The sequence below is a fragment of the Catharus ustulatus genome, chromosome 5 (genome assembly GCF_009819885.2).
Source record: "Catharus ustulatus isolate bCatUst1 chromosome 5, bCatUst1.pri.v2, whole genome shotgun sequence".
Taxonomy (NCBI): Eukaryota; Metazoa; Chordata; class Aves; order Passeriformes; family Turdidae; genus Catharus; species Catharus ustulatus.
Window position 1 is genome coordinate 58,933,027 of NC_046225.1, and position 18,295 is coordinate 58,951,321.

At 35.3% G+C, this 18,295-nt stretch overlaps 1 protein-coding gene across 10 annotated transcripts in view; it reads right to left on the reverse strand.

Annotated features, from left to right (window-relative positions):
* The window catches only part of LOC116996308 (slit homolog 2 protein), a 259,704-nt gene that overhangs the window by 50,370 nt on the left and 191,039 nt on the right, over positions 1-18,295 (reverse strand). For 4 of the 10 annotated variants that reach the window (XM_042779249.1, XM_033059734.2, XM_033059736.2 and 1 more), the window contains 7 exons: positions 13,244-13,315; positions 12,576-12,647; positions 11,973-12,044; positions 9,951-10,094; positions 9,658-9,821; positions 8,873-8,896; positions 5,183-5,333 (listed from right to left, as the gene is read on the reverse strand). In XM_042779249.1, the coding sequence (XP_042635183.1) occupies positions 5,183-5,333; positions 8,873-8,896; positions 9,658-9,821; positions 9,951-10,094; positions 11,973-12,044; positions 12,576-12,647; positions 13,244-13,315 (699 nt within the window). Of the gene's footprint in view, positions 1-5,182; positions 5,334-6,450; positions 6,469-8,872; positions 8,897-9,657; positions 9,822-9,950; positions 10,095-11,972; positions 12,045-12,575; positions 12,648-13,243; positions 13,316-18,295 lie in introns of all 10 variants that reach the window. The other 6 variants (XM_033059740.2, XM_033059738.2, XM_033059739.2 and 3 more) reach the window with 2 other exon arrangements.

An 18,295-nucleotide genomic window follows, 5' to 3' on the forward strand; every position in this document is an offset into this window, starting at 1 on the left:
TCTCTCCTGCACAGGTGTCAAGCTTACAGTAAATACAGTATACCTTTGACAGCAGCTAGGCTAGGTGAACATCCATATTTCAAAAAATACCTGCATTGACCCAGTACTCCCTATTTCCTCTCCTTGGAAAGAAAATGGAAATTATGAGTCTCAGATCCTTTATAGGCACTAATGGATCCATATTATTAAGGAAGGGAGTCTGCCCAGCATTTCTTTAGAAATCGTCAATAGGAAGGAGAAGATATGACTGACAAGATCACTGTGAAATGAAATTCAGCACAATTCTAATTGAATACTTTTCAGAATTGCCTTATTGCAAGACAGATTAAAAAAAAAAAAAAAAAAAAACAGAAAATTAAAGAAAGCTGCTCGTTCATCCTTCTCTCCTGTTCATTCTCATTCACAGCCAGAAGGGAAATTAAAATTGTAAATCTGAAGGTATGGTTGTTCAACAGTTTCAGCATGGAACCAAAGAGAAAAGATGGAAGTTTTTGAATATACACAAAACATTTGTATATCACACTAAACTACAAGGAACCTGAATTCCAGAGGATGCTATCACCTCTAAAAATCAGCTGAATGACTTAATGTGATTTTTAGCAGGACCATATAAAGTATTCTTTCACATTGTCAATTAACAAAGTTACTTCTTCACTCTAAACAGATTTTTCTTTACCTTATCTATCAACAACACAACCACTGACCATTCTATAAATGCTGACATCTTCAAATAATTTTCAAGCACTATACCATCTAGAATGACTTGATAAGGAAAACTACTGTTTTAATACTTACTTGTTCTACTGCAAACATTTCTAACCCCACTGAAAAATGTAAACAATTTGATCTTTGCAACAATATTTTACCTATTAAAAGTAATTTGTCTCTCCCTCAAGTTTCTTCCACACAAATGCATTCAATCCTTAAATCTTTTCTATGATTCTTGTTCTTCTTGAATATTTTCTGAGCATATTTCTTGAAAAATGAAGTCTTTAACTCAGTATTCCAGCTGATCCTTTCCTATTGCTCTGCACAATAATTATTTCCCATAATTTACATTCTACACTCCTATACATATATCCTGAAACAAAATTTGTATTAGTGACCAATAGCACTCCTTCATCTTTAATATGTATGATAACCATATCCTTTTATCTTGACCTACTTGCTGTTTATGCCTCAGTCTTGTATATCCAGTGCTAAATAGTTCTGTCTAATTTCATGTGCAGAATTTTAATTTTTATTTTATTTAAAAAGTATTTATTTTATTTAAATTAGTCTACACGCAATGGAATCAAAATTATTACAGATGACTGGAAAGTTTACAGATGTGGCGGAATCTCCATTCTGGATCTTAATATTATATTTTGAGCCCAGTGCTCTTCACTGGTAAAGACAGCAACTATAGTTATTACCTGTCAATCAATAGATCAAGAAAATTATCTTAAAATTATTTTTATTTGGTTTATTCAAATAAAGTACTGAAATACCATTCTCAAAATGAAAAAGTAAACAGAAACATTTGGTCATGATGTCTACACACTCTGTTTGTCTGCATTATTTGATGTTTTTTCCGTTTTAGTAACACAATGGCTAAGATATTGCACGTTTTTAAACAGTAGCTGAACCTTCCTGGAAGCCTATATACTGCAGTGATAGTCATGCTTTCCAAAACTACCTTGTTAGGTGATCATCTATTGTAAAATCATTATAAAAATTCCACATATAAGATTGAAATGATTTTTTATTTAGCATTTCTCCTGGGGACTTAATTTTGAGTGATTTCTGAAATGCTTCCTGCATTTTCCTATATATTAGAAAGCTACCAGAAAAATATTTTATTTCTGAGGTGCAATTATAAACTTGTCCTTTCTATCAAATACTTTTCTGTCAGATTAGGCAGATCGCTTAATGTTTCTCTGGAAGACTGTGAGCAAGTGACAAAATAGGAAGTTAGAACAGCAGTTAGTTGGTTTAGTTATAATTTTTTAACTTTTGCAATTAAGTATCTGTTTTGAACTATATTAATATTTTCAGATTTTTTTTATAAAAAAAACAACAACTACTTGGAGGAAACAGGGTTTTTTCACTGTGTTATTATTACTGCTGCAATTTACACAATACACACTTTTTTTAGAGAATCACAGGACATACTGAGTTGGACGAGACCCACAAAGAACACTGGGTCCAGTTCCTGGTCCTGTCACTGTTCACCACAGGGAATAGATCAGTGCCTACCCCTAGTCTTCCCCTCAAGAAGAAGTTGTAACTGCAAATGAGATCTCCCCTCTTCTCCAGGCTGCACAGACCAAGGGATCCCAAACCCTCCTCACACAGCTTCTCTTCAAGGCCCTTCGCCATCTTTGTTGCCTACCTTTGGACAACTTTTTTCCTTACTTTTGATCTTTATTTCTAAGCAGAGATTCAACTCCAAACATCACCCTCTGAACTGGAAATCAAAGAATGGTCCTAGAACTAGACTGAGAAGTCCTAAGATGAACAACAAAGTGCATCAAAGACCAGGAATAACAGCAGGAAACAAGAGGAAGAGCTGTAACTCTTGCATCGGGTGAGGCAAATACCAAAAGAATGTATTTGGCTAGAGCAAATGGATTTCTAGCAGAAGTGAAAGAAAAAGAATAATTAATTTCTCTATCCTCTTTAGAGTATTTGCAAGACTGTTGGAATTTTTATTACATCCAATAACTTAAATAACAATCTGTACAGCCTATCAAGTAGAAGGTTGAATAATGACTTTGCTACAGTTAAACACCATCTTACTTGGATAGAGTGGGGGCTCTTTAATGGCAAAAATATATATAAAAGAAGCAATGATGGAAACTGAAGTGAGTTGAGTTCATCTCAAACTAAAAGTTCCCATTTAAAAAAAAAACAGAAGTGAAATAAAATAACTTCTGTAACAGTCTCAGGGGAATGGTGGATTTTCAATCCACTAACACCTTCAAATAAGACTGGATATTTTTTGAAAGAAGTACTGTAACCAAATACTTAGTAAAAAAATAATTGTTGACTGAAATTTGAATGATTAGGATACAGAGTAGATAAGCCTTGATTATTTGATTGTTCTTTCTGAATTTAACAGGTAGGAACCATAATTATAGACAGAAAACACCTGTCAGTATATCTTCCGCATGCAAATATACAAAAAACAATTAAAATGCTAAATTAAGATTATTATTTCTTCAGAGAAGAGGCAATTAAACATGATTTCTCCTAAATATCAAAGCAATGCATGCTTAATCACTTCAACAACTCCATTCCTTTTCTCTTGGTTCAGTAACTTCATTTATACAAGCACTACTTTATGATCTCCTCCCACACTTTAACCTGTCACCTATTCTATCAGCTTTTATTCTTCAATTAAACATTTTATCTCAAAATATTGGATAACATAAAATGTGATTCTCCACTGAAATCTATCTCTCCTCACACAAGACTGTATCAATTTTTATTTCTTGCATTGTAATTTTCAGATTTATAATAAGAACATGTGGTTTAAACCCAGCAAGACACCACGTTCAACATGACCACTTGCTCTCTCCTCCACCATCAGGACAGGGGAAAGAACCAGAAGAGTAAAAGCTGGAAAACTCATGGATAAAGACAGTTGAATAGGGAAATAAAAAGCCATGCACACAAGCAAAGAAACAAGAAATTAATTCGCTGCTTTCCACAGGCAGGCAGATGTTCAGCCATCCCAGAAGAGCAAAGCTCCTTCAATTGTAACAGTGTCTTGGGAAGACAAATGCCATGACTCCAAATGGCCTACTCTTCCTCCTTCTTCCTCCCTTTACACACTGAGCACGATCTCACATGGTCTGGAATATCCCTCGAGTCAGTTTGGGTCACCTGTCCTGGCTGTGTCTCCTCCCAGCCTTCCATGCACCCCAACTTTCCTTGCCAGCACAGCAGTGCAAAAAGCAGAAAAGGCCTTGGCTCTATGTAAGCCCAGCTCAGCAAGAACAAAAACATCTCCATATTATCAGCCCTTGTTCAGCACAATTCCAATTCATAAGCCTATACTATCCACTGTGAAGGAAATTAACTCTACCCCAGCCAAAACCAGCACAGAAAATTACTAAGTTCTACTCCTTCTTCCAGCTTGGAGAGAGAAAAAAGTCTCCATCTTTGTTTCAAAAATACTTCAGTTTTAAATCCCTTTTCCTGTCCAGATATTCAAATACTTAACAATAGTCTCATTATTTCATATCTGATTGCCATAGAGCTGCTTTAATGCCAGCTGTGGACAGCTCTTTTAAGAGGTGCTCCATCCTGTTGCTCATCTCACCCCTGTGGGTGACAACTTGATCACAATAATCTTTTCTCCACATCTCTATACTGCTTCACTATGTCAAATCAAAGTCCCATTTTTTTGTCCCTCGACATTTTGCCTTGTTATTTAAGCTGAATCTCCTCGGAAAACCAGCTATTTCCTTCCACCTTTGCTCTGCAATGACATCCACTTTCTTCTACCTTTCTGCCAATCCTTCAACCATCTCCTCAATTCCTTTTTATACTATTCTTTGCACATGGACAAACCTTGTAAAGCTGTCATAATTTTATCTTTCACTCCCTCCTTGAAGATTACTTCATTTGTAATACCTACAAATCATTCCCATATGGCACTTATTAAGCAAGTAATAATCTCTGAGTTATTCTCTCCCCATCTCTATTCATTATATTATTATCTCATCTTCTTAACTCTGTCCTGTTTGTCTACTTTATCTTCCTCTGGTCTCCTGCCCAACAAATGTGATGTATGCTTTGCATAAAAAGAATCATCTCTGTCTGTTTAAAGTTCTAGGTAGCACTTTTTAAAACAGACCTCTTTGGTTACTGCATGCCCCACTTTCTCCTGCAGTTAAAAGTTAAAAGCAAAAGAAACCCCACTACCTTTCAAAAAATCCAAGTGGATTGCTAAGGTCCTGAAGAGCTAGAAACATAGAATAGTTATCTTATTTCTTTATCCTGGGTTTTTAAAGCTACATGGTATTGAAATAATGCATAAATTATTTTTATTAATATTTAGTCTTTTGAATTGCACCACAGATGTTACTTTCAATTTTTGTTGTTCAAAAAAAGTAAAGCTATGGTTTTATATTTATCAATTTTAGTTTGTTTCACCATAATTAAATAATCCTTTATTATGGGTTCAACTTACAACTCTGCTGTGTACTGGGGAATGTGATCAGGAATTTTGTTGAGTTTCTGATTGGAGCAGTCCACTGTGGTCCCTTCACAGCGACATTTCTCAGGGCAAGCCAAATCTGCAAAGCAGTCTCCACTTAATTTGGATCTGTAATCTTCAGTGCCTGTAGAAGATTCAAGTCAAAACACAGATAATATGTCAATAAAGTATAAGATTTGCTTCTTTTGAGAGGGTTGAAAAGACGTCTGCAATGCAGATAACGGGTGGGCAACTTGGGAAATGTATGATAAACTTTGTGATACTGAACAGACACAAGGGCTTCAAGAGAGGGTTAAATATAGGGACTTAAGATATGCTGGAAAAAGAAACTGAGACCAACTTCACATAGCAGGATAACATTAACTTGAGCTTTTCACAGCCGTACTTTCTGCTGATTATGTTGTCAGCCAGTCTAGCCTTGTTTACAGCTAATCACACAAATGCCACTGTTTGTTTTAGAATTTGTTTTCTTTCTCTGTATCAAGAATAAATAGATCCTGAATGCCACCTTTTCTTTATCTCTGGTTACAAATTTGTATTGTTCACTGGACTTCATTAACCTCTGTGTTTTTTATTTTATAGTCCCGATACTCCACATCATCTCAACAAACAAGATTAATGCCCTGTTTTAAGCTTTAATTTTAAAAATGTGTGATCCTGACTTAAGCCTCAGCAGCTTGCCATGCTGTAGAAAGCTGCGTGACGTTCCATGGTGCTTGACAGAACCATGTTTTACTCATACCTCACAACCACATGGTTAGATCAAGCACAACAGAAAATCTCGCTACATTATCAAAACTGCATCCATTAGGCCAAGGATAAGAGCAAGGGAAAAGAGGAAGGAGTGGGTATAAATTACAGAAGCATTTGAAGTTTAATACTTGTTTGCATGACATGGCATTCTCATACTGAATGTCCAGTGCCACAGTAACAGTATCACTGTCACAGATTAAATAAAAATATAATATATAAAAAAAAAGAAAAAAAAAGGGGGAAAAAAAAAAGAACCACATTGAAAGTATCCTCCACCATTTCCCAGTGTCAGTCAAAGAAAACATCCTAAACATATCAGGAAAAAACATCCAGTAAGGAACTGAGGGTGGGTGACAAAAAAAACAAAGAGAAGCCGAAAGGACCTGTGGGTTCTTCTTGGACAAAGGTGAAAAGACTGAGACTAGTAGAAGGTGCATCGGGGTTGGGAGGTACACTGTGATTTAGTTCAGACACTGAACTTTACTTACAGCCAAAATGGTGAACTCCTGAAAAAGTAAAGATAGCCAAGAAGGAAAGAAAGACAGAGTAATGCCAATTAAGACAAAAACATGAACTAAGCTCTCACGTTCTCTACTTAACTTTAATTTGATTAGAAGATGGTGTTAGGGCCATTGTGTTCAGCAGAAAGAAAGAATAATTCATTTTGAGTGGCATTTAAAAACGAAGATAAGATTGGGGATTATTATTACAGATTTCATATAAAATGATGATCATGCCTCCCATGAATTATTCTTCACTATTTTGAATGTGTTCGCTGCTCCCTGAACATATATAGGAGTTACAAAATATTCTTAGTTGGAAAAGACCCACAAGGATCATCGAGTGAAATGTGCATGCTATGCCACATAAATCCTTAATAAACCAAATATAGGAGAAACAGGTTGCTCAGTGGAGGAGGAAAAACTCAACAGTCATCACATACTATGTTATCTACCACTTGTAAATGTTTTAGTAATCCATATAATAAAACTACTATAGAGTACTTCTATGAGGTAGCAGATAAATGATATTTTTTCAGATAAATTATTTAATATTTGCAAACCTTTAGTCTTCCAAATTACTATAATGAAATTTTACTAAGACTTGATAATGTCTGTGGAGCAACTTCTCCAAATGACATATTTAAAACAAATGCTAAAAATATTTAGGTGTTTAAAGAAATGCTAAGATTATTTGATAGTATTCACTTAAGTATAAGGAAGTGTTTTTAGCACTTTTTAATAACCAATAAACAAGTTTACAAATATGTTGTTTATTTTTTCTCCTGCATCCAGAGTATATCATTTTTATTAGTTTAAACAATTAAATATTCAGAGACAATGCCTTCAACAACTAAAATACTTTTAGGTAGTATCTCCCTGATAATCTGATAGAAAGAGAAAATAACAGAAGCTGTATTTTAAGAAGCATGTATATAGCCCCTTTTTAAAAATTTTATTCTTTTTCTTCTTCATCTTCCCCCTTACCCTGCCCTCCCCCAGGAATAGCAATTTTTAAAGGATATGTAAATAAGCCTGCATGAGTGGCCATATTATAACCAGGCTGTCAAGACATTTACTGGCAAGAAAACACTTCTAACTCACAAGCAAAAGTTGTGCTGGCAAGGTTGAGTAGAAGTCACTCTGTGGCAGGAATACAGCTGTTCTACACATTAAGGAATTGAGTGGTACTACAGGTTTGTGAAATTGAATCCCCCTGTTTTATGCTGCTCCAAAACACATTTTTGTGGATGCCAGTGCTGACAAATTACTGCCTTATTTTATATTTCATTTTGTCTTTTCTTCATATTCCAAACAATGTATTAGTATAAGGGCATGAACTTCACATGACTGCTGCAAATTTAAGTGTTACATCACACAGCATTTGGAGAAGAGCTGTTAAACATACCAGCTAAAGAGACAACAACTCAGATGACTGCAGAAGGATGATATACCTGTAGTACTTGAAAGAAGTGCATTGGTGTCCTAATCAATTACTGTAAGTATTTTTCTAGATATTAAACCATGGCAGAAAATCATGATTGCAAATCACATACAGTAATTCATCAATAGATGCATTATTCCCTTGTTTATTTTGTTATTTATAATCTGTTATGAATATAATGTGAGTGAATATTTTTTTTCTATTAAGGAAACATTAACAAGCAAGGTAAAAGAAAGAAAGATCCATATTTCAAAGAGCTAGGACCAACACTGGTAAATCCTTTTTAAAAATATCATAGATATATTGTAGCTTGAAGCAGTGTGTAGATTGCTATTCCACCCCAACTCTAAATTCATATTTTGTTTAATAGAAAGCATTTCTGAGTAACTGTATGCATGTGACTACAGAATGCCTCTAATTAAGAATATCAGCTTTCTTTTCCAAGCATTCCACTGTGATTACCTAAACAAAAGGAGGGTGAGCAAGCAGCAGATGCAGCCAGCGTAGAGCATGAAAGCAAGGTAAGAAAATGTTCATTTGTAGAATGTTTAAAATTGTGCTAGCTCTTTGACAGCAGCATGGTTTCCTGTGTTTAAAAGCAGCTCAGGAGCTACATTTTAAAAACAGCAGCAGCAGAAAGGCAAGGTACAAGGTAAGTAAAAGTGTCAGTTAAAATATGAACTAGCAGGTGCAACCTTCTAAATAATTTAAGTATTGGTATAATTTTGGTAGATTGTGTGCAAATCTGTGAGACAGAAAAAGGTAAACAGAGCTGCATGCTAAGCTCTTATATTCAGAAAACAGAATTACTAGTATTCTACAAAGGAAAACTATGTATAGCTACAGGTAAAGACTAATGTTAATACACATGCATCAGTTTCCTAAAAGCTATGACAAACTTTGCTTTTGGGGTGAAAGGGAGAGAATATCTGCAGTTAGTCAATCTTACTGCAGAGCCAAACCTACCTGGAATGAAATACTGTTCTTTAGCTAAATAAAGAGAAAAAAAAATAGAAGATGCACCTGAATGTCAGCAAGCAAAGAATGAGTTTTATTAGATTAAAGTATGGACTGCAGTTAACTACAGATAATTTAGTAGGAAAAAAAAAGTGTATTCACAACGAGAGCTGATAAACAACAAAGTGTGAATAGTCATAACTGTATCCGGAACATGGATAACAAAACCATTTTCATCTGGTATTTGCACTTGAGACTGAATAAACTGTAGAATGGGAAATGCACCTGGAACAGCTGGATACCATATGACAAAAGTTAGGATTTAAAGAAATGTAAGTAGGAAATGGAATAAGATTAGAAAAAGAAAATAGTAATTTTCAGTATGAAGCAAGCTCCCTGTATAAAAGGAATATGTTATGTTTCCATATTTAGCTTAGAAATTTTTAGATCTTTCACATATTCCAGACCCTGTGGAAATTTAAAAAATGATTTATGGTGGTGATACTTGTAGTGAATAACTTTAGCATTTCATTCTCAAGTTTTATATATTACATTTATTTTGTTAGATTTAATGCTACTCAGAAACAGTGCCAAATATGTTAACTACAGTAATGTTCCGTGATCCAATAGTCTATGACTTCCCAGATTTCCCTCTATTCAGTCAATGAACTAAAAAAAAAATTCTGTGATGTTTAATAATTCTGTAGAGAGACAGCTGCTTTCATTAGGACTTCTATAACCACTATTTTTTTTTGCCAATAAAGGAAAAATAGCAGCTGAACTAAGAAAATTACCTGAGCAGCGGAATTTCTTGCTTTTGATCTGGCCGATCCTTTTGTTTGCCAGACGGCGGGGGCTGGTGCAACGGGCACCACTGGTCTCAATGGGGTTTGTGTGAAGATAATCCGCCAGCCACTTCAGATGGCAGTCACAGATAAATGGGTTCTGAGCCAAATGCCTTTCATGAAGGAAAAAAACAATAATATCACACATTATTTCCCTTTGGTCTCAGCAGTACCCAGTGCTTTTACTGCACTGTAGAATATGAAGTCATACTTGAGAAAGCCATAAGCAAGAACATACGTACAAGGTCTGAATCGCACGTAGGGGGGAGAAGGTGCCTTTTGCAATGGTCTGAAGCTTGTTGTCATACAAAGAAAGAAGATTCAAGTTGTGCAGATCTTGAAATGCATCAACTCGCAGACAATTGATCTTGTTGGCATTCAATAATCTGTTTAATGGAAGATAATTATAAAATTGAAAGAAATTGCTCCGTGTCACAGCTTCAGCATTTTTCACAGACAATTCTTTGTGCACCTTTGGAACCAGAACAAGAGATGTAGTAGAAATAATAATTGACAGTGACATAAAGAATCTCAGTGAATTGAAGTATCTTATTCAGGTTATACATATTCCTACATATTTGAACATTGGAGTTGAAATGTTTACATTTATTTAGCTAAAAATCGCAATTCTTCTATGTGCTGGTAGAATATCTGTGTGGTATTTGTGTACCGTGCAAAGAAACAAGCCTAAAAAATCACGTATATTCAAAGAAACTAGTTTCTTTTGCCAAATAAATAAACAAACAAAAAAGGAACTGAACACTGTGTTCATTAGCTGGAAGAGATGTGCAGTGGCACTTTTAATTATATGTTACTAATCAGCATGCTGCCACATTAACAGAGTTGTTGTAAAAACTGGTGGCATGGAATGTATCCAAATCTGTCTTGGATCCTTTCTCCTCTGCATCTTCAAAGGGAACCTTTTCTTCCCTGTACCTCCCAGACTTTTAGTGTTAAAACAAACAAGCCCATCTAAACCAAGTCCTTTTGAAGAGGAAAAAAAAAAACACCATTCCATTAGATGCATTTTTATAACCAAATATTTTTTACTTCTTTCCATTTTGAGACTGAAATTGAATGAAATGGTGGATTTGAAACATAATGCTCTGAGAAAAAAATTTGCCACACAAGTAGAAATTTACTTAGACCTGAATGTACTACCTATACAACCCATATTAAGGTACAGACATTTTTTAATACAGACTTGAGAGTTTAGAAAAGTCTTTTACCTTTCTTTTTTTTTTTAACCAGATCTGAATTATATTCTGTAGCTAAAACATCTTTAAAGGAAAACAGGAAAGCCTATCCTTTTCACCACTACACTATTTTTGTGACTAAAGTAAACCAAAATGCAAACCTCTAGGTGGTGCTAGAACTTGCATTTTATTTGTATATATTTTCTGTTTTGCCATCTTCAATTAGTTGTTAGTAACAAACATTTTGCCAACCACTTCAACGTAAAGTCTGGACATTAGACAATTCTAAACATGTGTGAAGATGTTTTAAATTCTTTAAGAAGACTCTAACTCAACAAGTCACTTATTCTGGGATAAATTCTTTCATAACTACCACTGTTGTTTCCTGGTCTATTTAACATATTTCTTTTACACCACACACCTACAGTGCAGCCTCTTATGCTAATGTTGACAATCTTTGATAAACTTATCAATAGACATCCTTTATTCCAGTATAAAATCTAAACAGCAATGGTTTAAAAGGTTACATGTGGAAATTTCAAAAGTGTTAAACAAAGTAGCAGTTCGAGTTCACAGATTAAAAGAATAGTACAGGGTGCCACAAAACATTAGAAGTCATCAACAAAACAGGGGTACAATACTGTTCTTTCACAGACACAACTAGAAATGCAATTGCATAGCATTTCCACTATATTTTCCCTTCATAAAACACACAAATGTTCCTTCTATGGTTCCCACACAACTATAGATATATCTGTAAACATCCTTTTTGCCATTTACAGTGTATCATATCTTTGTGAATTTTATCCTTAGAAATTTCACACAGGAGAAAAATTTCATTTTAATCATTTTAGGCTGAAACATTAACTGATATGATCATATTTGTGGATGAATGGCAAGCTGGCCTACAACAGTCTTGACTCTTTTGGTTTTAGCATAATTTGGTTTTACTGTACTTTGATCTTACACATGGGATTTCCTGCCAGTTCTTCTGGCATAAATCTCTCATCATATTTACCCTTTTGAATGATCCCAAAATAGAATAAATTAAAAAAAAATAATACTTACAGCAGTTGCAGAGAAAAGAGTCCTTCAAATAGGCCCTTTGGAAGTTCTGTGATTTTATTTCCATAGAGGACTCTGTACCGGGAAACAAAGCAAGCAAAGCTACCATTATGAAAGGCATACACCATGGGATTTTGACTTCAGAAATAGAGAAATACCCATTTTCCTGAAAAGAATTTAATAGTAACCACTTGATACTTGCAATATCCTTGTGGTGCTATGAGGCAGCAGGATCACACACTTTTCCAAAAGGTGTGCAACCCAAAGAGCTCTCTGCAGAATCAGCATCTCACTGATTACAGGCATACCAAGGGACACTGCTAACTGGATTTTCTGTTTGCAACAACAATTAACTAGGGAATGAAAGACATGTTTGGTTTTGTTCAACTCTTTGCCACAAACATATTTAATAAAAAACCCATACATTATTGCTGTCCAACTGTAAAAGACTATTCAATTACCACTATCATTCTGAAATGACTATTGCAACTTTCAGAATTGATTGAATTCATAGCAAAAATTTTGTATGGAGCCAAACAACCAAAATAATCTCACTATAAGAATATGAGAAATTTGCTTCTGTTTACAGATCAAACAGATACCTACAGTGAATTGAGTGAACGTAAGCCCTGGAAAGCATCTGGAGCTGCTTCAGAGATCTGGTTATTGCTCAGGTCACTGAAACAAAATTTGATTTAATTAATTCAAGCTATTTTCAAAGTAATGAACTTTAAGATCATATATAATTAGAACTAAGCATGAATGGGAGAGAGAAACTGAAATATTTACATGAGACACTGCCAAAGAATTTTAATATAAAACCACTAAAATTGCAGTACACTGAAATAAAATGCATAGTTAAAAATAGTTCAAAACACTTGAAAAAAAAAAGGACAAAATATTTACTTTTCCTAATTGCTTAAGTACATTTTTTTAAGAATCCTCTGCTTGCTGCAACCCCAGAGCTATACAGCCTCAAAAATAAACTGAAATTATCCTCATTCTCTTTTTCCACTAGAATTTTCACTACAGTAACATATTGTTTCTATACAATACAATTTCAATATTTGGTAAATACCCAATTATTATCAATAATGCAAAGATGCTCTATGGTCTGAATAATCAGGCTACCATATCAGTTTACCTTCTGGCAGTCAAACTTTCTTAAGTACTCACACATTAGCTGCAGTTTCCCTTTACCATCTTGACTTGGTTTTTATCATATATATATAAAATGCATATATGTAGATAAATGTAAGTTATTTGGTACGTACATTCTTCGAAGCTTTTTATAGGGGGAGAAAGCTCCAGGAGGTATGACCTTGATTGAATTTTGTTCTAACCGTCTGCAAAAGAAGAGCAACACTATAAAAATACAACCCCCAAGCTAAACAAGTATCTAAAGGCATAAGAAACTAGAAGGAATATACTTCAACAAAGAAGACTACTTTTTTTTCGTTTTCAGTATACAGTAATTTCACGACTATAAGCCGCACCCTTTTGACTAAAATTTTCCCCCGAACCCGGAAGTGCACCTTATAGTCTGGTGTGCCTTATCTGATGGACAAAGTTGCGACATTTGCCACCCTGGAAGTTTGAGCTGTGAGCCATGGGAGGAGCCGGCAGTGCCACGGCAGCCGGGTGGAGGCGGGCCCGGGGGCCCATGGCTACCGAGTGGGAGCGGACCCAGGGGCCCGCAGCACCGCCCCTGTCGGGTCCAGGCAGGCCTGGGGGCCCTCAGCACTGCCCTTCCCGGGTCTGGGCGGGCCCGGGGGCCCATGGCTGCCAGGTTGAGGCGGGGCCTTGGCCAGTAACCGCGTGGGAGGAGCTGGGAGTGGAGCCTCGCTGCAAAAAAAAAGTGCGCCTTATAGTCCGGTGCGCCTTATCTGATCTACAAAGTTGCGAATTTTTGCTGGACTCCCGGGGGTGCGCCTTATAGTCCGGTGCGCCTTATGGTCGTGAAACTACTGTAATTTTTATTTCTTTCATTACCAAAAAAATAAAAAACAACACAAAAATGACCAAACCAAAATAAAAAACCCAATAAACCATCCCACCAAAAAATCAGCCCAACCTTTTAACCTGTAGGGAGTAATATTATAAATTAAAACCAAATCTTGATTTTATATTTAAAGAAAACTTATTTTCAGAGAATACAAGTCTTTTCTAAAATTTAAGACAGAATTGTAATAAAAACATTCAATCTTGAATTAGTGTTAATTATCTTCCATGTTATTCATATATAGCAATTTCATAGTAATTTTTATTCAGAAATGCCTGAAGATTTCTATGAAATAATTGGAATATGCAAATCATGGAATGGGAAGATGAATGTTCCTACAGACCAAATAATATATGTGCTACCTGCCAAAAAAACAACTGCCATATTTTTAAAGATGTACACAATTTCTGTAGATTACTGTACACAAATTACATACTTTAAGATTTAATACTATCATACTTCTAACTTCTTTAAACAATTATTTAAATTTCAACTTGTAGCTAAAGTTACTGGCTACACTTGCTTTGCCTGTATAGTGACTGCAATCTAAAATTCCCATATTGCAAAGTGTGAATTTACTAATGGAAACCCTTTTCCAAGAAGTTTTTGAACTTGCAGAGGTTTGCACATGGGAAATCAATGCAGATACAGACCTGTGGCCCAGTTGCCAATGAGTCAAAACAGAGTCAGTGATGAGCATACTTAAAACAGAAGCTACTTCCTCACATACCCCAGTATATCATGGTTATGGCAGTGCAAATTTCTGCTATGTGGAAATAAGGTAAGAAACTCTTATACCAAAAGTACTACAGGAAAAGCCATGATGATTATTCAAACTACATTCCATGCTTACCTAATAAGCTATTTCCCTCTTTCATGCACAGATATCAACTCTGTGATTTATGTACTTGAAGACAATGCCAAAGTCTTCTTAATAAAATTAATCAAAAATCCATGTTTACTGCCATATTCTAACTCACAAGGACCTTGCCTCAGAATTTAAGGTGAAAGAGCCTTTCTAAATCTAGATACAGAAACATTGGCCTATTTTTTCTTTTACTCTGGTCCTTTTAACTATCTTCTGTTTCCCTTTAGTTCTGATTGAGACATATGAGTCTGTGTGTGTGCAGTACAAATATAAACTCATATATTTTGAGTAGGCTTTTCCAAGAAAATATTCTAACGGAAATTGTTTCTTTTTGTAAAGTTTCTCAAGAGATCATGATATAGCCATGCTTTAACTTAGCAGAATTTGTTTTTGTATGGTTTATGATGAACTCAAGAAAAAACCCAAAAGCTCAGAAAAATCTTCTAGATGAAGAAATCTCACTTTACCACAACCTTTTTTAGGAAAATGTTGTCACCTTGCTGTAGATTTCAGGTGTATTTTAAACAATGAAGGGGATCCCATGGCACAAGACGGAAAACTTTTTCCACAAACACGATGCTCATTCATACTCTTTGCCTTGGCTGAGACTTTTGGGACCCATGAAACACAATTTGTATCAGACTGGGAATGATGACCAGGACGCAAAAGCAACAAGATCACTTTTCTTCTATACACTTGGCTAGATGCAGAAGGTAAATACCTGAATAAGCAAAAACTTGCTTAAGTTAAGGCCAACGCCAGGTTAGAGCACACTCCAGTCTTTTCTGTCCTTCCATTAACAATTTTAGCTTAGTATCCCAGAAAATAAAGATGGTTATCACCTAAGATACTTTTCCACTCAGGTGGCTAAATCCCGAAGAGGTAAACCCTCCAGATAATAAACTCCTCATTTTAGTTACAGGAAGGAGTTGAGAAACCAAATTAAACTAGCCATGAAGAGCATGGTTGCCATCCATCCATTCCTGTTACACACTTTGTTTGGCAGCAAGCAACTGCCTAACCACCAGGGATAGCCTAACCTGGCATTGATCAGATGTGGAGCTCTGAAAACCAGCCAAAGAATTAATCTTGCCACAGGAAAACACATAAGGCATGTGCAGAGGATCTGGGCAGGAGAGGGGTGGTAAGGTGGACAGGGAAGGCCATAATACAGAGGAGGTCTTGGATTGACAGAGAGGGAAAAATGCTTCTGGGTATATGGGAAAGAGAAATTGCAGTAGCAATGCTCCCACATGAGGCTATCATAAGCCTCATTTATAAAAGCTGCCTATTAGTCCAAGATGTGGAGATTCTTAACCTAGTGCTGGAGAGGCTCCAGCCGACATTCACATATTTTAAACATATAATGATCTTAACTAGGTAGGATAAGGCATGCAACTCAAGGTCTAGCATTAAATTAGGACACAATGTATTTTCCAGTTTATTCTCCTTATTAAAAATACACATTGATTCTATAAACTGAAGCACCTTACAGGATCCACGTAAGCCATTTTTCATGAGAAGATGGAATAGCAGATTTAATTTACTGCTGTCCAATTTGGTTACAAATTATGTGGGTCCAAAACCAGAAGAAGTCTTGCTACAGCATATTTCTGAGAGGTAATTTCCTACCAATTCTAGCACCAACATTATGTCAACTTTACCTAAAATTTCCTTTTAGTGAGATTTACATTCTATTGGACAGAATGTGCAGGTCTGGGATATATTTGCAAGTTCTTCTGGATAAAGGATTTGTTTTAGTAGGATCATCTAAGTATGTTTTAACTTAAGCTGATGTGTAGGCACTGAAACACATCACATTTTAGAAAATGAGATTAACATAAAACAGGAAGAATAAGATTTTATAAATACAGAAGAAAAATCTTTTCTACCCCACTTTTTCTGTAAAGAAAACAAATCAAATCCATATTTTCAAGCTTCGTAATCCTCTAATTTTCTGCTTTATCTTCACAGAATCAGCTGAATTTCAGAGAGTGTAACTTTGTATCCACTATTCCAGAGAAAATCTAATTAGATATATTCCTGAGTCACAAAGCACAGATAGACTAATATCTAACGGAAATTTGCATTCTACCAGTAAACCCATAGTAATTAAAAACTCCTTTATATTAATGCCCTATATTAAATGAAATATTTTAATTCTGGAATAGGATGGGTGTACTTAACAATTACTGAAAAAGTCAGCCATTAACTGCTTGCAAATGACTTGGCCAAAAGTAGTATTACATCACCAAAGAAATAAAAAAAAAAAAAAGCTTGTCAGTATTCTTCTAGGAAATTTATATTAAATTTTGTTCACAACAGTTCCTTTCAAAGTCATTCCAGAAGCAGTTTTTTCTTATAAATGAACATCTATGTATCATAAGCAGTGCCTTGGTTGTTTCTTTTTCAAAAGTCACAGTCAATTTTAGTAGCATATCTAATAAGCTAAGATAATGGAAGAAGATGGTTAAGTACACTCTTCATCAAAGCTTGCATTGCTCCATGTAAAAAAAGTACTCTCCCACCACCACACAAACACTAATTAATGCTTTTAACATTAAGCCTCCATCTCCTTTTAGTGTTTCACTTCAAAGAAGTCCAGCATCGATACATAAGTGTTTTACTGTCTTTTAATGCTGCCAAACTAGTTGAAACCTTTTTTGAAGCCTATTCCCCAATCACTCCTATCTAGAAAATGTACTGTGAACATTTTTCTTCGGAAATCTTTCCCCTCTGCTTATCGCTGCAGACACTGAAATGTAAAACCACTTATTCTTCGAAGAAACAAAGGTGCTTCTGCAGTTGTGACTTCCAACCTAATCAAATCAAATCAAAGTAGGTCCCCAGCCAGTAGACAGATTCTTCCCACATGGTCCCCAGAGAGCCCTGTGACATGTAAATCACTTGACACTTTCCAGGAGGATGCTGTTCTGTACTCTCAGCCTGCAGCACACCATTACTGATTACTGCTTCCGCACTTACAGAGACAGACAACACGCTTATTTATACTGACACTTCTAAACTAGCTTATTTTCCCACTATAAAAAGTCATTTCTGTGAATGACTACTGCACCAGGAAAGAGGGCAGACTGAATGGAGAACACCCTGTTCTCTACAGAATCATTTTTACTTTAAATCATGAAGATGGAGCGCAAAATACTAAGCTCTCTCAGCAGAGAATGGTAAAAAGTATACACAGAGATGTGCTGCACCTAAATGCACCTAAAGAGAACAGAGATGTATAAAATGCATTTTATAAAAAAAAATAAAACATCTTGCTTAAGAAAATGTGAATTTGAATATGGAGGAGTAAATTAGACATATATTTTATAATTAAACAATCAGAATATAACATCTTGATTAAGATGACAGAATAGTGGCTTTAGCAGTTAATTAATCCAGACTTTTAATTCCAGTATCTCCTAATTTACAAAAAGTCTTTCAAGAAAGTTG